This window comes from Ursus americanus, chromosome 17, assembly GCF_024610735.1.
Source record: "Ursus americanus isolate L20-20 chromosome 17, mUrsAme1.1.p, whole genome shotgun sequence".
Taxonomy (NCBI): domain Eukaryota; kingdom Metazoa; phylum Chordata; class Mammalia; order Carnivora; family Ursidae; genus Ursus; species Ursus americanus.
Genome location: NC_142143.1, coordinates 23,881,530 through 23,908,274, shown reverse-complemented (window position 1 = coordinate 23,908,274; position 26,745 = coordinate 23,881,530). Strand labels below are relative to the sequence as shown.

The 26,745-nt window shown below is 33.8% G+C and overlaps 1 protein-coding gene across 2 annotated transcripts in view; it reads right to left on the bottom strand.

Moving 5' to 3' along the window:
* CDK17 (cyclin dependent kinase 17) overlaps positions 1-26,745 on the bottom strand; it is a 115,768-nt gene that overhangs the window by 19,044 nt on the left and 69,979 nt on the right. For both annotated transcript variants that reach the window (XM_045780139.2, XM_087868841.1), the window contains exons 3-9: positions 21,290-21,454; positions 17,280-17,413; positions 14,114-14,239; positions 3,348-3,404; positions 2,189-2,303; positions 1,393-1,487; positions 1,080-1,142 (exon numbers count right to left, since the gene is read on the bottom strand). In XM_045780139.2, the coding sequence (XP_045636095.2) occupies positions 1,080-1,142; positions 1,393-1,487; positions 2,189-2,303; positions 3,348-3,404; positions 14,114-14,239; positions 17,280-17,413; positions 21,290-21,454 (755 nt within the window). The remainder of the gene's footprint in view (positions 1-1,079; positions 1,143-1,392; positions 1,488-2,188; positions 2,304-3,347; positions 3,405-14,113; positions 14,240-17,279; positions 17,414-21,289; positions 21,455-26,745) is intronic.

The window sequence follows — 26,745 nt, the reverse complement described above, 5'->3', positions numbered from 1 at the left end:
TTTCCTTATATAGTTGTTCTCTGAATTTTACAATTTATTATTCTGTTTGAAGCATCTACCTATTTTTCTAGTCTGACAATTTCTATGAAAATAAATACTGAAAATAAAGTGAAAAGAAACTTTACATAGTAATAGTCCATTTGTTATAGAAAATGATTTAAAATAAATATATCCTCATACGCTTACAGGCCTACTAAGGCTTACAATTTGATTTTGATATTGTGGCAAAACAATTAACCAACATCTACCCCCACCCGCCAAAAAAACCTGATCTGGGACAGTGTCATTAAAATAATGCACTGGAATTGGTGGTTTTTTTTTTTTTTTTTTTTTTTTTATTTATTCGACAGAGATAGAGACAGCCAGCGAGAGAGGGAACACAAGCAGGGGGAGTGGGAGAGGAAGAAGCAGGCTCATAGCAGAGGAGCCTGATGCGGGGCTCGATCCCATAACACCGGGATCACGCCCTGAGCTGAAGGCAGACGCTTAACCCGCTGTGCCACCCAGGCGCCCCTGGAATTGGTGGTTTTATAAAAATTCTGAGGTGTCAAAGAGAATGGTGCTGCATAGCTCTGGCAAATTACGTGCTATAAAAATAACCTAAACCAGCTTCTGTCACCCACCCTCTGGGTACTTTACTTTCTGCACCTCCTACTCAGCCTTCGAAATCTGCTATGATTCAGAAAAGGGAATTAGCACTGTAGAGCTCTGAATGACTCTCTGAAAAAAGCAATTCCTATAAAGCTAATGGTAGACTTTTTTTGTGCATTTTGGTAGAAAAGGCGATGTGAAACACAGAAGGTCTTCGATTCTCTGGAGTTGACAAAAAAGAACCTCAAGTACAGAGGATTCAAGAATGTACCTTCGGTTTACTTGTAGGTGAAAAATAGAGCAATAGGACATTAAGAATAAGCCAAGGCAGGAAGCTGAACAGGCCTGAAGAAATTCTAAGCAGCAGTTTCCACATTCTACATATTTGTATGCTTTGAAAACTCTTAAATTACTATTCCTTTATATTCCTGTTACTTTCTATGTTTGAAAAATATAAGGGCTATTTAAAATGACACACTAAAACATACCTTTACATTGTGCATACTCATGATGTTTCCACAGTCATCCATGTACTGTTTTAGGTCTTTATCCTGAAAAAATACAGTACTTTACTGTGTGATACATACTTCTCAGAAGGCATGGCTGATTTACTTAACAGTATCTAATTTTTAAAAGTGGTTTTTTGTTTTGTTTTGTTTTTTTTGAGAAAAGATATTGAATGCACAACATGTAATTTAATTAAATACCAATAACTAAACAGCAATGCCCTGGAGCTGTTAACTCAATTTCCTATGTTTTATTATAGCAAAAGTAAATACTAAATTTTTGTTAAATGCTTACCAGATATTCAAAGACCAGAGTCAAAGATTTATCTGTATGAACAATGTCATGTAAGGTCACTATATTTGCATGTTTTAGATCCTTTAATAGTGAAACTGCAAAAAAGAAAAGAAAGTTAATTAGTCTGTGGTAGCCAGACTACAAAAACCTGCAGTTTAACACATGAACTGAGTTTAAGATTCTCTTAAGCGTAAAACAAAAATTCACCAATGGGATCTGTAGTATAAATTTTAACAGAATAATTTTTTTCTTTTATTTTATGGCTTTGGGTTTGTTTTTAATACTTAAAACTGTCCCCAGTGTTACAATATCTCCATAACATTTTCTTCTGTTTTTTCCTCAAATATTAACTTATTGAGACTTATAAGATTAATTTAGATATAGGTTAAGATACCATTTTTTCCCTCCAAATTGCTCATGAGTTGCTTCAAGCCATTTTCTGGATAATCTAGCTTTAAAAAAAAAATGGTATCATGGTATTTATATTGTGTGTGTATCAATTTATAGTTTGCTTTTCTCCACAGATAATATATAACATTTCCCAATGTCAAATATTTATCCATGACAATAATTTTTAATGACTTCATAGTATTTCACTATAACCTATACAATAATTAATACTGTTAAATATTTTGACTTTAAATATTAGCTTTTTTAATGTCTAAATGTATCTCCCAGTCATCTGTATCTGAGCTCTTTCTACTTAAAAAAAAATGAACTCTTGTTATGCAGCTTTGGTTTAAAACATTCTATATAAACTCTTTTGTACATTTTTCTCACAAAGATCAAATTTTACCTTCTCTTATAGCTGTGCAGGGTGCACCTTCTTCATGTTCCAATCGGATCTCTTTTAATGCCACCAAATTCTCTGTCAATTTACTTCTTCCTTTATACACTGTCGCATATGTACCCTATAAAATACATTTTTGAAAGACACATCAAAATGTCCTAAGAGTCTATCTATAGCATCTAAACAATAAAGAGCCCTAACTAAATTCCTAATTTGTAAGCATATGTTAAAGCCCATTTTGCAAGGAAAACTCTACAATGATTTGTCTCAGTTTTCTTATAGCTAAGAGGACTTTCAGTCCATACGCAGAGCCTCCATATTCTCCACTGCCCTACGGAGTGCCGCCAAGTATGAAAACATAGAATATTTAATTTACTTTTTGTACTTTTGATGAGATTAACAACTGGATCAGTAGCTTTAGAGTCAAAGGTATTTCACCTGCAATCGTAAATTGAGCATGTTAACTGAAAACTGAAAATGTAACTGACATAATGTTAAATCAGAAAACTTTGATCAGTTCTCAGACTTTTCAGAATTTGTGTACATTCACTCTCCTTTAAAGAACAAACATATTCTACAGGAGATTTCTTCTATCATTGCCAAGATAACCCGCAAATTCTCTTAAGCTTCCCTGTTAGCTAATTCCATTATTTTCTGGCTGGCCCTTTCTCACCCTGGGAGGAAGACCACTTCAAAATTAGTCAGTACTAGTAGTGAGTTTAAGAAAACCAAGCTCTTCTTAGCCAAAAATTTCCTTAACCTTCAATGAGATGTGTCTTCATCTTTAGAGATTAAATTCTGATTTTTTGCAGGTTTGATCTCATGCAATTTCCCACATGACAGCACAGACAACAGACTGCCAGGAGGCTAACAGATAGACGCCTATTTTGTTACCAAGAAAGCACAATATTTTTTGCTTCGATAAAAGATTACAAGCTATAAAAAAAATACTCATTTCCTCTCAGATTGATGGCATAATTTCAAGAGTTGAAGGTTTTCTTCCTTCTAACATTCTGTTGCCTTTTCAGTACAAGATATAATCTTTTAGACTACAGTGCTTACATTTTTTCTTCTAGGCTGGTAAAAACTGTGAACTAATTGTGGAGTTTGGATAATGAACAAGAAAAAAAGGTGTTTTATATTTTTGAAGTACGTATCTGCTTACCTCTCCAAGCTTTTCCAATTTGATATAGGTTTCCATTTTTCCAAACCCAATTTCTGACTGAAAGCAAACAATTACAAATTTAGTATTCTTAAAATTTCCATCCATCTCAATTTCTTTTTAAAAATATTATCCTTTTCCTTTTAAAGGCATGCACTTTATTACTTCTTTTAAGGTAAGCTCTGCACCGAACATGAGGCTTGAACTCACTACCTCAAGATCAAGAGTCACACGCTCTACCAACTGAGCCAAACAGGCACCCCTCTTCCTCAATTTCTGAAACTTTCCTGCTCTAAAGAGTGTCTTGAAATAGAAAAATCTGATTATAATTAAATTGTTGAACATCTGTCAAGTTTTAAAATACACCCAATGTTGGAACATTCAAAGGTTCTAAAACATCAAAGTTCACAATTAAAACTGCCAAGTCATCTTTTTATATAGATTAGTTAACATTCTGCTAAGAAAAAATGTTTTACTTTAAGGCCCTGAGATTTGAAGATACCACAGGTATTTTAAGATACTAAAGAATTTTATAAAAGACAACTACATGATTTTCTTTTTAGCAAAACTACAAAGTAAGTAATTTTCCTACATATTTTCCTTCACCAATCTTCAACTTCCCTAGGAAGGCCTGCAAACAACAAAATACTACTTGTTTCAGGTTTTCTAACCAAAATGCAATGAAAAAGAAAAGCGCAAGTCACGCTCCATTATGGATTAGGAAACTAACACAGAAGTAGTAAGTCTAAATCTGACACCCCCCCTTCCCAAAAAGTCTTTAAAAGTAAGTTCTCAAAATCATTGCTTTTAAACCCTGAGCTTGTTTGCCTCACTTCTGTATGCAGTCAATAAATGAGGTAGATGGAATACACCCAAATATGTAATGGAAGCTTAATATTTAAAAACTAAAAACAAAATGCCTCAACACAAAAGATTTAAGAAAAAGGAAAAAACACAGAGATGAAAACTTAGGGACTGAGAGAGCAGCAACAGAAAAAAGATAACAAACAACAGAGGAGTAAGAATTTTCTTAAAATTGCTTTCTCGTACTCCTCTGTAGATCTTGGAAAAGGCAATAATCTAAAGATTCTCTTCTCACTGAGACTGGTGCTCATGCCCTTAAATGAATAGCCAGTGAAAAGAAACAATGTTCTTTTATACATAATCTCAGCTCTCAAAGTTGTGTAAATAATACTGGATCCTTAAATACTATGTTTTAGTCCAAATCTGAAGGTTCAAATATGCAATTTTTCCAGAGGTGCTGAATAAAATAAAAATGGTACTTGACAATTTGACTTAATATCACTTACTATTTTGAACAGTAGGATAAACTGCCCAAAGTTGAAAGGCCAAAAATAGCACAGCTCCCTCAAATAAACTGTTATCTTTTTAAATTAAATTTTATTGTTTTTAGTAAGGTATAGTTGACATTTTTATCATTTTGTTACAATGATTTATATCATGTTAAAAGCCATTAGGAAAAACTGTACGTCCAATAGTACTTAATTCAATTTTGCTAACCTAATAAAAACTTTGATCATAGGTCGTATTAATGGATGACTGCAAAACTTTTTGCACTCTTTGAAATTTTTCTTGCTATGTAGTATTTTCAAACAATTTTATTTTAAAAATGAGATTCTGAAACCATCACACACCATCCACCAAGTCTTATATGTGACTGAGAGATACTAAGTCCTTGCTTTCTACTATCAATAACAATGCAAAATAAAGTAAAACTACAATAGGTAACACTTTCCAAATACAAATGGAGTTTTTAAACTTTTAAGAGGAGAAAATGTGGCAAATATCCCACTATCTAGTACATAAGAGCCTGATCCTGAATAATCTTTTAGTGTAGTTTTATTTATAGCCTATTTAGATAGGATCTTAAATAACTACTTTGAAAAAATGTTAATTGCCAGGGTCACATTAACTTGGTAGAATGTGTTTATTTTCTTATACCTATCTCTAGAATTCATTAAACTCACAAATATGACACTACTGTACTTCTGCCATGAATTTTAAGTCTTGTGTCATATCTTAAATGAAGGGGAAAAAACATTGATAATTAATGGAAACTAGTATAAACAAAACAATGAACGTCCCTGAGAAAAATAAAAATACCATCTATAATAATGTGAACCACAAAGAAAAATATGACTGCAAGCTAGAAACTTTTTCTTATCAGGAGTTGGGAAATTTTCTTATTCATTCTTTTATCTTAAGTAAATAAATACTAGCACTCCTTTAAAACATCAAATATGCTTTGGACCAATGGTCCAGTAGCTATGACAAAAATGCTTATATTTGCTTTAAAGAGTATGTAAGTGGACTACAAATTCAAGACTGTAAAGATAAAAATGTTATAGAGATTACTGTATCATATGAAGTATATAAGGAATAAAGTAAGGGATGATCAAATATTAACAAAGTCATTTTCAGAGAATGACATTTAGTGAGATCATTATAATATGCTGAAAGTCTGCTTTTTAAAAAGGTAAGTACTATAATTATAAAGCTGAATTTAAATTTGAATAATCAATCTATAAGATAAAGAGCATTACTGAATTTCATCATGCAGGCAGGCACAGAATTAAGACAAAAGGCACAATTATACTAGTGAATTATCTGCCAGAATAAAGTGTAACCACCTCACTTAATAATTTCCAGCCTTAAGGCTTTAATAATTACATGTAAATATTACTTACTGAATCTTTAAAATGGAATTTTTAGAAAATTTTGCTTGCATTTTTGTCTGCTGAACATGACAAGATTAACAATAGATATAATGACTAGCTTGTTGACATGCTCTCCTACAGAAATTATTCAGAGGACAGAGGACAAAGCTCATTTATTCAACATTTACCAAGTACAATGCTAGGTACTGGGGATACAGTGAAGACGACAGAAATGATTCCTGCTTTTGTTAGTTCACTGTCTAGACTGAGTTCCATCATTAGATTATTTTACAATGTCTTAAAAGTTTTATAAAAACAGAAATAGCTTAAGGATCCAACAACAAGCTTTATATTTTATTTTTTTAAAGATTTATTTATTTGTGAAAGAGAGACAGAGAATTCCAGCAGGTGGAGGGGCAGAGGGCGAGGGAGAGGATCTCAAGCAGACTCCCTGCTGAGTGCAGAGCAGGACTTGGAGCTCAATCCCACAATCTTGAAATCATGACCTGAGACAAAATTAAGAGTCAGATGCTTAACCAACTGAGCCACCTAGGTGCCCCAACTTTATATTTAAAAAAAATATACAAAAATCTCCTTAATTCTATTTTCCAAACAAATGAAGATAATTTTTTACTTCATTGCTCCAAGAGAATACCTGGCTTTTTTGGCAGCCCCAATCAAATTCCTATTCAGATGACTCTTACAGCATAAGCACATGAAAACTTTTTTAAAATCCAAAATAGGGATGCCTGGGTGGCTCCAGTCGGTTGGGCATCTGCCTTTAGCTCACGTCATGATTCCAGGGTCTTGGGATAGAGCCCCATGTCGGCTCCTTGCTCAGTGGGGAGTCTGCTTCTCCTTCTGTCCCTCCCCCTGCTCATGCTCTCTGTCAAATAAATAAAATCTTAAATAAAACCCAAAATATAAATACTTCTGCTACATGTTGAAGTATGATACTTTCCTCTGGAAAAGCCCTCGTATGATTATTTGAATTATGAGCTGGGTTATTCACTATTTTCATGGAATACCACTTTTACATGAAAAAAAAATGGCTGAGAGACATGCTAGTCAGAATTGCGAGGGACATGTATCTTCTTGCCAGTGATGGAAAACAATAGATAGCATATGTCAATATAGGAAATTGAGCTTTCAAGTGAAAATTAGAATTTTAGAAAATTGAAAACCATCATCATGAGCATGATAGCTTCTTAACATTTGCAGACTTTTCTAATGTTATTTGTAATAATATTTTAAAATGTGTTTTTAAATATTATACAAAGAAACATTCCAACATTTGGAAGATCTGAATAATTCATTGGACTAGTATTTTCCAAATTACCATTGAATGATATTTTTAAAAGCATTTATGGTTAAAAGATTCATCAAAATGAAAAATAGAGCAGTGGATTTTGGTATAAGAGGTTACATTGAACTTACTGATTTAATTTCAGAGATCACAGGGCAACTATAGTAATGTGCCAAGTAGAGTATGATCTAGTATCCAAGAAAATATTTATAATTATCTAGAAATGTTAAAAAAAAAAAAACTCTTCCCTTTTGTTATTACATATTGGTGTGAAACCGTATTTTCTTTGTATACCTCAACCAAAAAAAAAAAGCAAAAGATTGGATCCAGAAGCACATCTGGGCATATCTGTCTTCCACTAAGCCAGACATTTATTTGCATATAACACCCGGTGTTCCATACAATACATGCCCACACTACATCAAAAACTAATGATGTACTGTATGGTGACTAACATATCATAAGAATAACAACAAAAAAAAGTTAAGAATAAAAAAAAAAGCAAGGAAGGAAGGAAGGAAGGAAGGAAGAGAAAGAAAGAAAGAAAGAAAGAAAGAAAGAAAGAAAGAAAGAAAGAAAGAAAGAAAGAAAAAATAAAGGCCAGACATTTGCAAAGATGTAAAACAATGTGATTTTTCTCACTATTTTTTGTTTGTTTTGGAAAATAAAGACATTTTCACAAAATTTTCATTCATGTTAACATGTAGTACGTTTAATTTTCTTATTTTGAAATGATTTAACATGTAAAATATCTTTCAATTTCTCATCTTTCATTCCTAACATAATAAACATTAATAGATGTAACCCACATAAACATAAGCGCTTTGGGATTCTCAGTAATTTTTAAAGGTGTACTAGGAACCTGACACTTATAAGACTTCTAGTAAGTAGAATGAGTGCATAGCTTTTAGAATCAGAGAGATGTAGTTTTGTATCTTAGCTCAGGACCCTTACTAGACTACTGACCTTGGTCAAGTTATTTACTGGGAATTATGGCTGTAAAGGGTTTGCACATTACCCAATACAGAGAACACCGTTGATAAATGTTAGCAACTGTTATAATTAGCACCATGGCCCTGTCTAGATTCTCTCTGTATGACTGCTGTGCTCTCTGACTTCAAGTATATATAGTTACTTGGGAATAAACTATCATTTCCCATCAAAAAAAAAAAAAAACAAAATAAATTATAATTTATAATAGCCTTTCTATAACTAAATGTAACCTGTAAGTGGTATTGGGCATTACGGGAGATTTCTGGATTACTTTGGCTCTGCCAACATAATCACTGTATCATAGTTGTAAAGATTTTTTCCCCCAAGTTTTTATTTAAATTCTGGTTAGTTAACATACAGTGTAATATTGGTTTTAGGAGAAATTAGAGATTCATCACTTACATATAACACCTAGTGCTCATCACAAAAGTGCCATCCTTAAGAGGTATTAACATGCTAACAACGCAGTCTGAGCTTAAAAACAAATGAAGTATGTGCAAAAGTTCTACAGATGCCATCCTAAAAGCGAATGCATATATAAGAAACACAGGGGACAAAGGGAGATTTTTTTCAAACATCCATTTCCCTTCTTGTGAGAATTATGGAGTTACTGTTACTGACAGAAATGTCTGGGGCAGAGAAGAGATTGAGAACCTTTATTCTACTTGCAAATTTTGTCTTCCAAAAATTGCTGTTACCATCAGTATGATACTATCTTAATTCTGTACATAATATACCAAAGGTAAATTAAATTATGAGTGGACTTTGAGCTACACTTCCACACTCCATGATATATTTACTATTTCTAAGAGACATCAGGACTTGATACACTACTTTTTTGCCTACTCTTAGAAATAAGAAAGGACTACATATGATATATATTGCTCAAGCCATAAATGAGGAATCCAACCCATTGTTAGGAACAAGCGGATTCTGTAAATGTGTAAAACCCAGAATTTCAATATAAATCAATATTTATTATAAATATATATTTATAAATATAATAAATTATAAATTCAATATAAATCAATATAAATCTGTAAATGTGTAAAACCCAGAATTTCAATATAAATCAATAAATTTTCATATATAGACTTTCAATCTCTTAGAGCTACACTTAATATTTTCACAAAAATTCCAGTGGGTATGCCATCATTCTAAGTGAATCTATGCTCTAATGAATCCTGACTATTGCCATGTGGGCTTTCCACTAATCTAATACGTAACTAAATACATTAAGAGTTAGAACATCTCACTTCTAATCAACCATAAATGAATATTAAATAGCACTTCACTAATCCAATAACCAGTATCTTTAACATGAGATAGAACAACTAAATGTAATGTGATATCCTAGAAGGGATCCTGGGACAAAAAAAGGACACTAATAGAAAACTAAGGAAATCTGAATAAAGTGTAGAATAGCAGTAACATACAAAATGCTGATTTCCTTAGTTGTGACATACTAAAGTAATGTAAAATGTTAACAGTAGTAGTAACTGGACATGTGCATGGGAACTCTTTATATTATCTTTTAAACTTTTCTATAAATCTAAAACTATTCTAAAATAAAAAGTTTATTTATATAAACATAGGAAGAATTCAGTTAAGAGAGACTGAGTACATATGCGTGTCCAAAGATGACAAAAATATTCTAAAGCATACTGAGGAGATGAGATAGGAAGAAAGACTATTCCTCAATATTAAAAGAAGGAAAGAGGGTGTGCCTGGGTGGCTCAGTTGGTTAAATGTCTGCCTTTGGCTCAGGTCATGATCCCAGCGTTCAGGGATTGAGCCCCGCATCGCATCAGGCTCCATGCTCAGCGGGAAGCCTGCTTCTCCCTCTTCCACTCCCCCTGCTTGTGTTCCACCCCTCACTGCCTCTCTGTCAAATAAAATCTAAAAAAAAGAAAAGGAAAGGAAAAAAAGGGGGTTTCTGGTTAATGGCTTCTCTCTTCTTTATCATGTAGGAAGAGAGATCATCTGCACAGAGTGAGAGGGGAAGGGTTAACTAGAGAAAGACAATATAGGGTAGCCAAGCAATACTGAAGATTCATTTTAGGTTGATGATGATGATCATAAATTTAAAGAAGAACCAATTAGCCTTACTGTAGGTCTCTCTTCATCAGAAATTGTGATTTGTTTCTTAATTCCTACGCAAAGGATTTATGTTATTTTTACTATTCTATTTGCTATACATTGCTACTGAATATGCAAAAATATAAAGTTTCAGACTTTTAGAAAGACAAGGTTAAAATTTTATATTTTATCTTGAAAATATATTTTGTTTTTAGATAAAGAATATAGTATGCAGGGGTGCTGGGTGGCTCAGTTGGTTAAGCATCTGACTCTAAATTTTGGCTCAGGTCATGCTTTCGGGGTTGTGGGATTGTGCTCTGCATTGGGCTCTGTGCACAGCATAGCATCTGCTTGAGATTCTCTCCCTCTGCCCCTCCTCCCACTTGTATGTGCTCTCTAAAATACATAAATAAATCTTGAAAAAAAAAAAAAAGGACTATATTATCCATGGAAACATGAGCTCTAACACATGTGAAGAAGGTATTTCTTTTCCCATCTCCTTTCCATCCATTCCCTTCCCCTTCATACATAAACCCAGGGTAGTGAAGAATAATTTTCTAATATACTTCAAAAGAAACCACATGGTTTAGTTTAGCAAGGTAGATAATTAATGAAAAGGGTGCATTAGCAGAAACCAAAACACAGCTGGCATAATTAATCTGATATCCATAAACCACTTTAGAACAAAAACCAAGGAAGATGAGTAGGAATACTCAACCACAACAAAAACTCCATCACTCAACATTCATTAGAGGGCACTGTTTTCCTTAATTTCATGTAGACTGAAAAAGCTCATAAAGGACAGCTTTAAGAATTACATGGTGATTAAATCATACCTTTAGTCCCAATCTGAACATTAAATAACTCCAAAATTTATCCTAAGTACTAATCTTTGATAAAAATCAATAGCCAAAAAACACTTTCAACCAGATAATCAAGTACCAAAGCTATTTAAATAAAAATGTCTTAGGCAGTGATGCAAAAGAATGATGATCATTAACCTATATACCAAAATCCAGTTGGCACTATACTTTTACTTTATTATATACTGATGAATGCCAAATAACAATGTGCTCATGTTATATACAGCATAAGGTAATTTTATTCTTTAGAATACGTAACCAAACAGAAGTTTTTGGTGGATAAAAAACATTCCATGGGGGCGCCTGGGTGGCACAGCGGTTAAGCATCTGCCTTCGGCTCAGGGCGTGATCCAGGCGTTATGGGATCGAGCCCCACATCAGGCTCCTCCGCTATGAGCCTGCTTCTTCCTCTCCCACTCCCCCTGCTTGTGTTCCCTCTCTCACTGCTGTCTCTATCTCTGTCAAATAAATAAATAAAATCTTTTAAAAAAAAATTCCATGATATAATATGGAGAATATAATAAGGAGAATAACAACTGCTAGCAATCCAGGAATCCTCATCAACTGCTCCTTCTTCAGACACAAAGTTCAGCTGAGTACCAGAGGTCCTGACTATTTTATCTCTATATGGTCCTGGGAATCTGGGTTCCACTTCCCATTTCCACATGAATGCCACATCATCGAAAAATTTGGATAAATTCCTAATCCATCTTCCTGCCTCTGGTCTTTCTCTCCTTCTAATTCATTTACACTTTTCCTAAAGCCACCGTTATGAAACAAAAATGTGATTACATCAGCCCTTGTTTAAGTCAATACCTCTGAGGTCCATTACATGGGATGAATGAAGTTCAGACTCCTTGCTTGGCCTGATAGCCAAAGCTTTTTACGGTCTGGATTTATCCTATTCTTTCAAGCCCTATTCTTTAATCTTATTCCACATTCATCCTTCATATCAGTTATAATTTCCCCCAACATACCTACATTCATACTTGTGGGTATTCGTACATCAAGTTTCCTCTGCTTGGAACACCCTTCTACCCATCGTCAACCTGACAAGTTCCTACCCATCCTTCTAGAGCCAGCTCAAGCATGATCTCCTCTGTAAGCTGTGATATGCAGTCATTTTACTTGCTATCTCTTCTGTTCTCCCACAGCACTTTATATGTATCTCTACTATAGGACTATAACCAACCAAAAGAGATCCTTACATATACAATCACCTGAACTTATGTCAAAGTTGACATTGCAACAGGGAAAGCTGACCTTTCAATCAGCAGTGCTTAATGCAATTGCAAGGGTCAATTGCTATATGCTAGGAGAAGATATTTGCAAGACATATGAGTCACAGTTTCTTTATGCAGAATGTATAAGAATTTCCATAAATCAATAAGAAAAAGGCAGAAAACCCAAAGAAAAAGAGACAACAGACTTCAGCAGTTAAATCATAAAAGAAGGTATATCTAAATGGCCAATAAACATTAAAAAGGTATTCAGCTTAGTCATCAGAAAAATGCAAATAAAACAATAAGGTAATACTACACACCAGAAACGTTAAAAATCTTTTTAAAAAGTGACAATATCAAAAATTGGCAAAGGAGAACAAACAGAACTGGCAAATACTGATGTGAGCGTAAATTGGTAAGGCCACTTCGGAAACTCTTTTGACAGTGTTTAGGAAAGCTGAACATATGCACATAAATCAGATAAAGCAGTTCCCCTCCTAGGTATGTATGTAATAGAAATGCTTACATGTATTAACCAAATACATGTACAAGAATGACAGAACCACTATTTGGTAATAACCAAAAACTAAAAACAACCCAAATATTTAAATGTCCATCAACAGGAGACTGGATAGTATACAATGGAATACCATGCAACAATAAGAACAAATGAACTATATACGCAACAAACTAGATGAAACATGAGCATAACATTCAGCAAAAGAGGTCAGCCAAAAAAAGAATACATACTCTATTCTTCCATGCATATTGTATAATATAAACTTGAATACACATTTTTATATATTTATATAAAAGTATTTTAATAATTTATACGGTCATAAAGTTCAGAAGTTAAAATATGAATCATCAGAAATAACAAAAGCATCTCTAAAATAAGAATGTGAATGTAAATGAAGATTTTAAAAAGTCTTTTGAGATACTAAAATATACTACAAGCACTTTATAAACAAAACAATGGGAAACATAGGTAAACCCAATCTTTGGCATTAGAAAGCAGGGATGTGGCTACAGTTGAGGAAGTGGGAGTAGGAAATGAACAGAAAGATGGCAGGAGGGGGTTCCTGGGATTTGGGGAATTTTCTTTTATTAATTTGGGTACTGGTTACACACGTATGTTAACTTTGCAAAAATACACTGAGCTATACAATTATGATTTATGTACTTTTCCATATCCCTAGTATACATGTATATATTTAATACATATTCTGTACTTCTAGCATAGATCAATGAAATTTTTCCAAAAAATAAAACAGAATATAGTTTAAATTGTATTCCAATATGCATCTTTAAACCCTTAAGAACTATACAATTATGATTTATGTACTTTTCTGTATCCCTAGTATACATGTATATGTTTAATACATATTCTGTACTTCTAGCATAGATCAATAAAATTTTTCCAAAAAATAAAACAGAATATAGTTTAAATTGTATTCCAATATGCATCTTTAAACCCTTAAGAACTAAAAAACAATAAATCCAAAAAGCAATGTAATAAAATTCAGTTATTCAAAAAGTAAATATAAAAATTAATGAAAAATGTTTACACCCAGAAAAATCAAACAAACAGATTTGATGGCATATATACAAGAGACTGAAAACTTACTAAGGAAGCTCTACGAGACCTTCGGCTCATTGGTTGATCAAATGGTGGACTGTTTATCTGCAATTTTTCAAGATATCCATCAGGTATTCTGATATCTGCTGGCAGTGATAACCGCTTATTTAAATCCTTAAAAAAAAAAACAAAAGGAAAAAAAAGGTATTTGTAGGTAATCACATATAGAAGAGACAAGAACATTTCACATTTGAATTCATGGGCTCTATTACATTATTTATTAATGATAAGTAACCATAAATTTATTACAGTTTCAAAGTTACCCATGTTGATTATATATAATATCTGAATGCAAACACATTTACTGTAAGCAAAAGTATACAACATGGTTCTACAGAAATGGTACTCTGCAACCCAGTTATTTCCAAGTCCTTTAATTTACTCAGACATTATACCATGTAGGAAGATGCAAAGAGCACCACAAAATGTGACCAGTTCAATAACTAATCAAGCAGATCTTGTAAGGATTTGTATGCAACATAGTGAGATAACTGAAATCTTTTATTATTGCTGCATCAACGGAAAGAAGTAAAAAGCAACAAAAATCTCAACTAAACAACCTAACTTTACACCTAAAGAAGCTAGAAAAGGAACAATGCCCAAACCTAGAAGGAAGGAAATGATAAAGATTAGAGTAGAAATAAATGAAATAGAGACCAAAAAAAAAAAAGAACAGATCAATGAAACTAGGAGCTAGTTTGTTGAAAAGATCAACAAAATTGGGGTGCCTGGGTGGCTCAGTTGGCCAAGCACCCAACTCTTGATTTTGGCTAGGGTCATGATCTCAGGATCAAGAGAACAAGCCTGGTGTAGGGTCCATCCTCAGCCGGAGACTGCCTGAGATCCTCTCCTCTCTCTGCCCCTCCCGTGTGTGCACGTGCATTCTCTCTCTCTCTCAAATAAATTAATCTTTAAAAAAAGATCGACAAAATTGATAAACCATTAGCCAGACTCACCAAAAAAAAAAAAAGAGAGAGAGAGAGAGAGGACTCAAAATCACAAAGGAAAGATGAGAAATAACAACTGACACCACAGAAAAGCGAAGGATTATAAGAGACTATTATGAAAAATTATAAGCTAACAAACTAGACAACCTAGAAGAAATGGATAAATTCCTAGAAACATATAACAACCTCCCAAAACTGAATCAGGAAGAAATAGAAACTCTGAAAAGACCAATTACCAGCAATGAAATTGAATCAGTTATCAAAAAACTCCCAACAAACAAAAGCCCAGGATGAGGCAGTTTCACAAATGAATCCCACCAAAAATTTAAAGAAGAGTTAATACCTATTCTCCTCAAACTATTCCAAAAAAGAGAAGAGGGAAGAAAGCTCCTGAATTCATTCTATGAGGCCAGCATTACCCTGATACCAAAACCAGATAAAGACACCACACACACACACAAAAAAAAAAAAAAAAAAAAGAGAGAGAGAGAGAGAGAGAGAGAGAACTACAGGCCAATATCTCTAACACAGATGCAAAAATCCTCCACAAAACATTAGTAAACTGGATCATACATGAAAAATATCAGGGGTGGTATTAGCCCAGTTGGTAGGGTACACAACTCTTGATCCTAGGGTCATGAGTTCAAGCCCCATATTGGGCAAAGGCTTACTTAATTTAAATATATATATAAATATCATTCACCTGAATTAAGTGGGATTTATTCCAGGGATACAAGTGTGGCTTTAAAAAAAAATGGGGGCAGGGGGGCATTTCTATTCCATTTAATTATAAAAGTGAACTGAGAGAAACTTAAAAGGGAATCTTGCCTATATTGTCACACCAAGAAACATAAATCCTATAAAAAATAAAACGCTACTATCTATAATAGTAACCAAACCATGAAACAAAATTGAGATGTATAGGAACTACGTAAATGTTTACTGAGAGATATATGACTCAAGTACAGAAATATATACCATATTCCCAAATGGTAAGACTAAATAATGAAAAGATAATGGTTCTCCCATATTAGTTTTACATTTTACATAATCCCAAACAGATCACAACAACATTATTATTGGAACAAAATATTTAAAACTTATCTAGAAGAACACACAGAAAGTAATATCCAAAAACATTCTAAGAAAGAATACATATGTGTATGCAAGATGTGGCGGATGTTAAGAAACAAGTCTTTTCAGCTATTATAATATACAAAAGAATATCATCAAGGGACTGTCACCTTTGGGGCAAAAAATAAATACAGCTCAATGGAAGAGTGAGAAAGTTCAGATAAAAATCCTAATAGTAAAAAAATTTTTAAACATGATAAAATTATATATTATAGATATGGCTATATCTATATCTATATATATATATATATGATGAAGAAAAACATATAGTTTATAGCGATATGAACAGATATCAAGTTGATCTCAAGAGTTGAAAATATTAATTTATCATTTAGAAAACTGATACTGTTTTCTAACTGATTAAGAAGCAATTATCAATGAAAATGCAATCAACCAATGGGACAGACACCCAAAGTACTGTAATCTCAACTCAAAAGCATCAAGAAAAAAAAAAAAGCCACCAAAAAACCAGTATTCTTAATTCAAAATATGTTCAATTGTTTTGGAGAAAACTATTTTAATCTACAGTATATACTGAAATAACATTCATAATCAACTTCAATCTCAAGGTTATACATGAGCTATTAATTCTTTTACGTGAAGACAAAAAATTAGTAGGTATAATAAGCCATAAAGGAAATGATACCCATATTTATAATAGAAAGCAAAAACAAACAAAAAAACCTGGTGCTTATTTTATGTATACATTTTGAAATCTGAAATATTTATAAAATAAAATATTAAGTATCTGGATGGACCTCAAAAATATAATTAAAATCATATTTTCTGAAAAGAAAACTTTGCTAAAGTATCATTCTGAGTTTCCAGTATTTTTGAAAATTCACATTTCCCTTACAGAGACCCTACATGTGTTTTGCAGAATGTTAAATATAATTAATGTATACTTGCCTTGGGATAGTAATCAGAAAAAAGGAAATAATCACAAGATTCTTTACTAATGCAAAGAAACAATTTTCTTACAATGTCATTTGCCTTCATGAAAATTTTCAAATGGTCATTTACAGTTTGATGTATACATGTATCCATACACACATACGCAAGCATTTGGTTACCTCCATTGAGATCCGTCTATGTATACGATTCCTAAGACAAACGCCTGTAGGTGACTGTACTTCATCAGATGATGTCCCAGAAGCTTGGTCACTCTCACCATCTGATCCCATTTTTAGATTTTCATGAACAATATCTGTATCATGAAATGAAACATCATTTATCTTCAAAGAGATGCACCACACCTTACTATATCACAATTTATTATCACTACAAATAAGATATAGACAGCCAACACATAAAAATCATAGCATAAAGTTTTTTACATTCTGGTTGCTCTGTGTAGCTAATAGATCAAAATGCAACTCAGATGTCTTGAAACAGTAGTGAGAAACCATTCACACTCTGAGATTATGAAAAACTATGAAAACAATTAACATCCAAGTTATTGTCAAGGGCTGAACAATAAAATTACAGACTGGAAATAATATGAGAATTATTTAGTCAGTTCTCTCAATTTCCAGATCTGGGAACTGAGACTTTGTAAGGTTAAATGATTTTTCAAAGGTTACACAGCTTAGAGGCAGAGCTAAAATAGAAACCTGGTCTTTTGCCTTTTATTCTTTTTTCTGTAAAATAATGTGCCACTGGGTCTACAGCCAAATGATCTACTTCTTCGAATATTCTTAAAAAAAAAAAAAAAAGTTTTAAAAGTCACTAACGCAGCTTCCCCTCTCCACAGCGTTAAAAATAATAAAAAAATTACTCACTGAATATCTATTTAACTACAGAAAAAAGTTTGTGACCACCAAACTTTTTTTTCCCTTTATTATTAACAATAAAAGTTAAATGGGAGAAGAGGAAGATTAATTCCATCTGAGAATATTAAAAACAAATTTATATACTTGTATAATACCTGCTCTATATTTGCATTTGTCAATCATCCTGTAATTCATCTAGCAAGAGTTGCACAACAGAAACAAACAAATGCCAGATATCAAATATATCTCTTACCACTGGTTCTCTTTATACAGTTATTCATTCCCCAAAAAGTATTATATTGTTTCATGCTACAGTGTTTTAACACAACACACTTCCCCCCCTCTTTTATCCATAAAAGATGCCTTTCCCCAATTTACCAATTTGGTGAACTCATACTTGTTTTTCAAAACTATGCTCATTTGTCATCACTCAGTGATATCTTTTCTACTCTCAGACACAGATGACTATTGTGCCCACATCTACCACATCCACTGCACTGAAGTGCATTTTTTGGTTTCAGATGATTTTATACCAAGTTATGAGACCCTTGGGGGCAAGATTTAGCTTATTCACTTTTATATTCCCCAAACTGAACAAAAGTGCCTGGTGTTTAGAAGGTGCTCAACAAATAATCCAACAAATTGAACAGGAACTAAAAATCAAAGAATGCACTAGATAACTGCACCTCTTCTTTCAAATGAAATGGTATATGAAATACCAATATGTAAAACAAAATAGTATTTTATAGTTACAAATTTGTATTTTTAATGAATATTTGCTTATGAAAATGAGAACTGTTTAACAAAAAACTGAACTCAAGGATCTTATCAAATCAATCTTAAAATTCCTATATTTTTGGTTTTTGTCTTGGTAACACATTTATTTTTTAGAGAAAGACAGTGCATGTGCATGAGTGGAATGCAGAAGAGGGAGAGGGAGAATCTTAGGCAGACTCCATGCCCAGCACGGAGACCAACAGGGGGCTCAATCTCACAACCCTGAGATCATGACCTGAGCTGAAATCAACAGTCAGATGCTTAACAACCTAAACCACCCAGGCACCCCTTGATAACACATTGAGAAAATTCTTACACTGATGAGCAGTTGCAAATATGATAGTTTTTAATAGACTGATATATAATTTAAGAATATACTTCAATTACATAAAGATTTCTGGAGAAATTTTTTACCAGGATCTGAACAAAAAATTAACTTGGCAATAAAAAATCAATGTATTGGTAACTGATTCCTAATCCGATGGTATATAACACATCTAAGGCCAAGTATTCTTTTCTGTCACACTTTCAAAATATTAAAGATAATTTAACCATGCCTTCAATTTCCAGCAAAATCTGAAAACCTTCCTTCCTCAAGGAAATGTTGAATAAAATGTAATAAAATTTAAATGTATAGCCGAGTTTGCAAGAATATGTGCATAATACCAAGGAAACAAAGAGAACTGAGAGCCAAAAGCTTTTATGTATAAATTGACTCTGTTACTCTCTCGGATAGGGGTTGCTGATCTTGGTAAGAAGGTGCTTGAGTTTAGCTGCCACACTGGGATAACAGAGGAAGCGCCCGGTGTCAAACATGCAAGTGAGAGTTTCCTAAAGACAGGAGACTCTCAAAGTACTATAAAGGGCAGACTTAAATCTGTTCTACTGCACAGGGACTACAGAGGAGCATATAAATCATAGACTATGAATAAATACTTGAGTACCATCTGACTCAACCAAGAAATTATTCATGTCACTAACGAACAAGTGTAGTTCCAACATGAGTATCAGTATTTTCATTTCCGTTAATAAGACAAAAGTGAAACAATGAAGGTTTATGTCAAAACTTCACTCATTTGTCACTGGTGTGAGCAACTTCTTTGCTGAATCAGGTAATAGTTTTTGAGTACTGGAAGAATATTTACTTCTCAGATGGCTCAGTTTTATACCATTCACAACTATAAAAGCTACAGATACAACACACTTTTAATCTGCATCACTAACATTTTTCAATATTACTTTAAAATTCAGACCAAAGATCAGCAAATGTGACCTGTTTTTGTACAGTTCCTAAGCTAAAAATATGTTCTGCATCTTTAAAGAGTTATTTTTAAAAGAAGAATATGCAACAGAGACCATAGGTGGCCCACAAAACCTGAAAAATTTCCAATCTGGACCTTTGCAGAAAAGTATGCCAAGCCCCAGTCTAGACAACAAAACAATAAATCAAGTCCTGATCTGAAGTGTTTTCCAGTTTCTGTGAGGTAAATATTCCCTCCATGGCCAACTTCAAGCTACAACATGACCATCACTGAGCATGTAATTGGGAAGAAATGTACATCACATAAAATTCTGACTATACAGATACAACAGAAATAACCCAAAAGCAGAGGTAATAGTAAACTGTGGTAAAATAATTTGGAAATAATGACTTTTAAGGATTCATTACCTTTGTTTTTAATTAGCTTAATTACAGGTTTTTAACATTAAAATTTTAATAAAGGCTATATTTAACAACCAGCTTGCAAAATTCCTGAAAATTTAACAATCATCTCTCATGACCAATGTGAGCCAACTCCAGCACACCATTCCATAGGGTTACATCTATAGGGATAAAGGCTACGTACACGTCCCCATAGGTAAAACCCCATTATAGATAAGCTCATACTCCCCAAATTAACAAAACACATGAGGAAATAACCTGCCATGGCAAAGGAAGCAGATAAAGCAAGAAATAAAATAAAGCCCTCAGAAACTTCAGTAAATATGTCACAAGACTATAAAATTATTATGCTTAAAATGATTTTAAAAATCAAAACATGATAGTAAGATGCTAGCAAAAAATACCAGAGAAATAAACAGAAACTTGCAGGTATGTTTTTTTCCTAAATATTTAGAATGATATAGTGACATAAGAATAGCAACTCAGGTGACAATCACGTATACAAATCATTGCACTGGGCTATCGTATGGTGATAATCTTGAGTTACTATGGTAAGACCCTAAATTAAGCACCATCTTGAGATGCCATTCATCTTGAAATCTTGCGTCCACCTCCTAGGGGGTTTGTTTTCTTGTTGGTGGACGGGTTTTCAAATATTACTGCTCTGTGGTGTCAACACCTGTACCTCTCTAGAGCCTTCCATCTTTCTGCTATATCTGTTATTTTCAACTTGATTCTTATTTTACAAAAAAAAAAAAAAAAAAAATTAGATAATGAAGGATGGATGACTTCCATACAACTGTAACAATAGCTACGTACATGGCCTACAATCAGAAAGTTAAAAAAAAAAAAAAAAAGACTGTTAAATTACCTAATCTGCTTCCATTTCTGGGCATTGCCATGAAGGATCCAAGGCTTCCTCCAATAACACTATGTGGTCTCCGCAATGGGGGCTTCTTGAAGGACCCTGTGTACTGGTGGAGGAAGGAATGCATACTGTGAGAGGTTGGAGGCCTGCCATTCTTCACAATAGGCTCTGTGGTTCACAGTTTCCAAAATCATTCCATTAACAGCCCAAGATCCAGGATCACATGAGAAGGATTGAGAAAGCAAAACAGAAAACAAAACAAAAGGTTTATGAGATCAGTAACATTTAAGAATTCTTTGGCTATCTATAAAAAGAACCAGAATTAAAATAATTTCCATGAAAAAATGCTTACAGAAAATATTTTAATATTTGAAATTGGTCTAATCACTTAAGTATCCACTTCTTCTATAACCAAAATTGGTTAGCCATCTCAAAACTACTAAAATAGCCCACAGATTTTATCCATTTGCTTATTTTAATATATCCCAAGCTTGTTTCCAAACTACTCCTACACTTATTAACTGCCTCATATATGCCATGTAATTAGGCATGCTACAGAATATAAAACACGTGGTCCTGGCCTGAAGGAATTTATATCCCTATTTGCTAGACATTCAAAAGGTATGTCAGGTTAATGGATAAACACAGAAGTACTTAAGCATAGATCAATATAGAGGTTCTGAAATTTATTACCCAAAATTTGGGACTTTTAACATAAAGAAGTTTTTTTAAAAGAAATCACAGACTTAGAAACAACCAGAAACATTTAAAAAATATGTAATATTTAAAAGTTATTTAATTATAAATGGGAGAAATCCTGTTTCATAATGCTTATGAGGAATCTCAAGATTCCTTTCCACCTCTAAAGAAGAGCTCTGAAATAGATTAAAGACATGATAAAGTCTTCTATGACAAATAATTAGTCTTTTGTATTAGAATTATGTTTTACTGGTAGTAGCTATGGAATTTTAAAACGAACTGGGCTTCTCTGAATATCTTTTCTCCTCTAAAATGGAGCGAGCTCTTCTTTTGTAGCTGATAATCAGGAGTAAGAATATCTCTGGATGTGGGTATTTCCTCTACCTGTAAAGGTTTATCAGACACCAAGAACAAGACCACCACGTAGCCTGCAACCCTACTGATAATGGCTGCATAAAAGAAGATGGGAAAAGGAGAATGGGCCAAAGGGTCCTCAGGGCTCAGATAGAGCCCAAATTATCTAATTTGGCTACAACACCAGACTGGAAAAAGGAAAAGTACCTAACTAGTAATAGATAACATCTGTCCAAGGCATCCCATGGCCTGTACATTCCTTGGCAGTAGCTGCCTGATCATGGATTTGGGGGATCTTAACTTAAGCCTAGAAATATAACCAATGATTTACTAATGAATGGGGAAGGGGTTTCTGGAACAAATGCAAAAATTAGTCAAACAGTGTAGGATACAAGAAAAAATTTTCTAGGTTATAATATTTCGTATCTGGAATCATAATAAAATACAGAAATATTCTGCCTATAGACAACATGTTTCAGTTGCTCTGTAAAGTTATCCTGGGGATTAGAGCTTTACAGTCTTGAGGAACATAAGAGAAAAAAAGATCATAAAAACATTTTATTCAGAGAACATTTATTTATTGCGTGCCTACTATTCCAGGTCCTGGACATCAACAGGTGCACACAACAAGCAAGGTACTACTCTCTAAGATTATAAGATCTTATGGAGGGGAAACAAATAAGAAACTAATGAATAAGAAAAACATCAGATAGCGATAGGCAATATGCAAAAGAGAGATGACAGAAAATAATGCAGTAGCTATTTTACACTGGATACTGAGAAAAGTTCTCTCTGTAGAAGTATTTTTCACAGAGATATAAATATAAGAAAGAGCCAATCTTGGGAAGATAGGTGATGGTGAGTTAAAAAATACTCCAGAGAGAGGGTAAAGCTACTGTAGAAGTCGACATGTGGCAGGAGTTTGACTTGCCAGAGCAGTGGTCCTCAAACTTCAGCATGTTTCAGTATCAACTTCAGGGACTTGTTAAAATACAAGATTGCTGGGCCCTACCCCCAGACGTCCTGACTCAGTAGATCTGACATGGAATCTAAAATTTGCATCTCTAACAAATTCTCAGGTGATGCTGATGTTGCTGGGCCAGGGATCAAACTATGAAAACACTGTGTTAGAGGAACACAAAGAAGGCAAGTATAGCTGTACTATATATATATGTTATTTAGTGAGGTCAGAAAGACAACCATGTTTGTATGTAACTGTAAAAGTTCAAATTTTAAGGGTGCCTGGGTGGCTCAGTCATTGTCTGCCTTCGGCTCAGGGTGTGATCCCGGCGTTCTGGGATCGAGCCCCGCATCAGGCTCCTCCGCTGGGAGCCTGCTTCTTCCTCTCCCACTCCCCCTGCTTGTGTTCCCTCTCTCGCTGGCTGTTCTAAGTCAAATAAATAAATACAATCTTAAAAAAAAAAAAAAAAGTTCAAATTTTATTCTGAGATTGGAATCAGTTATGGTAGCTTTGATAGTAATCAGCTTATGGTAGTAATATGATCTCATTCATGTTTTAAAAATATCACTCTGAGGGGTGAGGGATGTTGGGAGATAAGAGGTGGAATAACTATAAAGAGGTAGCACGAAAGGGATCTCTTTCTGGTAATGGAATACCTCCTTACCCTGATTGCAGTGGTGGTTATACGAATCTACATGTGATAAAATGACACAAAACTATACGCACACTTTATTCCAGTGTTAACTTCCTGGGTTTGATAACGGTCTGTAGTTAAGAAAGATGTAACTGAGGGAGGGAACTGAGAGAAGGGCACAAGGGACCTCTAGGTAATATGTTTGCAACTTCCTTTGAATCAATAATTATTAAAAATTAAAAAAATTTTTAAACATCACTCTTATTGCTGTTGGACAAGAGATGAGAGGGAATCAACAGGGGGGAAACAGAAGGAAGAGACTATTATAGTATCCTAAGCAACAAATGATGGTAGCCTGGACTAGAATGGAGAGAAGTAGGCAAATTTAGGATATATTATAAAGACGGAACCAAATGGCTAGCAGACATGGCTGCAAAATTACTTTCATACATACTCTCCCATCCAGCTTTTAGTGAGGACCTGTATTAAAAACACCTATCTAAAGAAAAATTTTAAAGCTACAACAGAGCCTCTGTTAAAAATAAATAATATGTAAAAGGACAATAGCTGGAAACATATCAATATGTTCAATATTATCAATATGTTCAATATTATCAATTTTATCAAAATTAAAAATTTACATAGCAAATACACAGGAAACTAGAATGGCAGAAGAGGGGAGAAGGGGCAAACAGAACAGCAGAGAGAGAAAAATCAAGGATAATTCCTGGGTTTTTTGTTTTAAGCGGTTTAGGTTAAGTGAGGGAAGTTGGAAAAGAAGCAGATCTGGGGGGAAGGAAATCAAGAATTCTGGTTTGGTAATAATAAGTTCGACTCTTATTAAACATCTATGTGGAGAAGTCAACTAATATTTGGATATGAATCTAGAGATCCAGACAAAAATCCTGACTAGAAATACAGATTTAGAAGCAGCCAGCATATACACAGTAGCTGAAATCATAGGACTGAATAACGTCAGCCCAAGGAGAGTGTACAAAAAAGAGAATGGGGTCCATGAATCATAAAATACCCCAACATTTCAAGAGTATGACAGCAATCAACTGGGAAATTCAAGAAGATAACATACTGCATTTTTAAAAATGGAAACTTTTAAGACATTATGCTAAGTGAAAGAAGTCAGACACAAAAGGACAAACATTGTATGATTCCACCTGTATGAGGTACCTTGAATAGGCAAATTCACAGAGACAGAAAGTAGAATAGCTGGGGACTAATACCAGGGACTGAAGGGAGGGGAGAACGGAGAGCTATTATTTAATGGGTATAGAGTTTAAGTTCGGAATGATGAAAAAGTTCTGGGGATAGATGGTGACAATGTGATGGCTGCACAACAATGTGAATGTACTTAATGCCACTAAAACCAGAACTTCAAAATGGCTAATATTTTTTAAAGTAATGGAAATCTATATGAAAAACAGCAGATCTTTCTTATTCCACAAAGTAGTTAGTTCAAAGTAAGACTTCCCAATGATTTTTAACAACATGGCAATCACTATGATTTTATGCATCTTTTCATTTGGATCTTCTTATTATGTGAACTACTCTGAGCAGGAACATGCAATTTCTCAGCCCACCCTGTACTCTTCGTCATTCCCTACTCCTAATCCTGCTTGTATAAAACTATTAATATCTGATCCTAATCAGACCCTACATACATCCACAGTCTGTTCTTTCAACCTCATCCTCTCATGGAACTTTGCTATTTGTAGGAGTTAGCACTACTTACAACCTCCTGTATGTCATCCACTCTTGTAAAAAAAAAAAAACTGTCACTGCTATCCTGTATCAGATCATCAGGAGAAAGGAAAAAACCTGGGAGTACGACAAAGTCTCACAATATCCATCAACTAGGCTTGTTGACTCAACAACATAATAAACTGACCCAGTGCACAGACTGAGTAGTGAAGAAAAGAAACTGGAATATCTGGAAAACTACAACATTTCAATCTTTGCCTTTTAAGGTTTCTTCAGATTCTAAATAATCATGAGAAGTGGCATTCTGTTGTTTGTCTTCTTATACTTCCTAATAACGTAAAGATGCAGTTTTCTTTCTTAGCTGAAGAATTTCAGTTGTCAAAAAAAGTAATTTTTGTTGTAGCTACAGTTGAAAGCCCCAAATAGTATATATAAAATATAACATTATTTTTGTTTTTTTTAGTATAACTGTGATCTATTTTCTCCCTCATATTTAAATTTTCACCTATTCCCCTCATCAAATTCAGTAATTTTAATATATCTGCTCATTAGAATAAGGTTAACTACTTAGACAAGATCCTGAAATATCTTAACTTTCTGTGATATGTCTAAAATACTATTAAGACATTTATTGGGGTGCCTGGGTGGCTCAGTTGGGTTAGGCATCCAACTCTTGATTTCAGCTCAGGTCATGATCTCAGGGTTGAGAGACTGAGCCGCACATTGGCCTCCACACGGGGCGTGGAGCCTGCTTGGGATTCTCTCTCTCCCTCTCCTTCTGCACACACCCCCCCCGCCCCCATACACAGGGCTTAACATTTTTAAAATATCAAGAATTCAAAGGGGGTTTGAGAGAGAATTAAGGATTTTGCTCCTGGCATGAAGAAAAAAAGACATAAAACTGTCTTTGAGTTTTGACCCAAATGCAAAATGTGTCCCCCTCCTACATATAAGGTATATCCAAATTATTATTTTTTAAATTTTCTACTGAATTCATCTCTGCCTCCTTTCCCCTATTACAACTAGCCAGATAAACTTGAGTAAATAATGATCCTTCTGAGAAAAGAGATAAACTGAAGCTTGAGTAAGATAAAT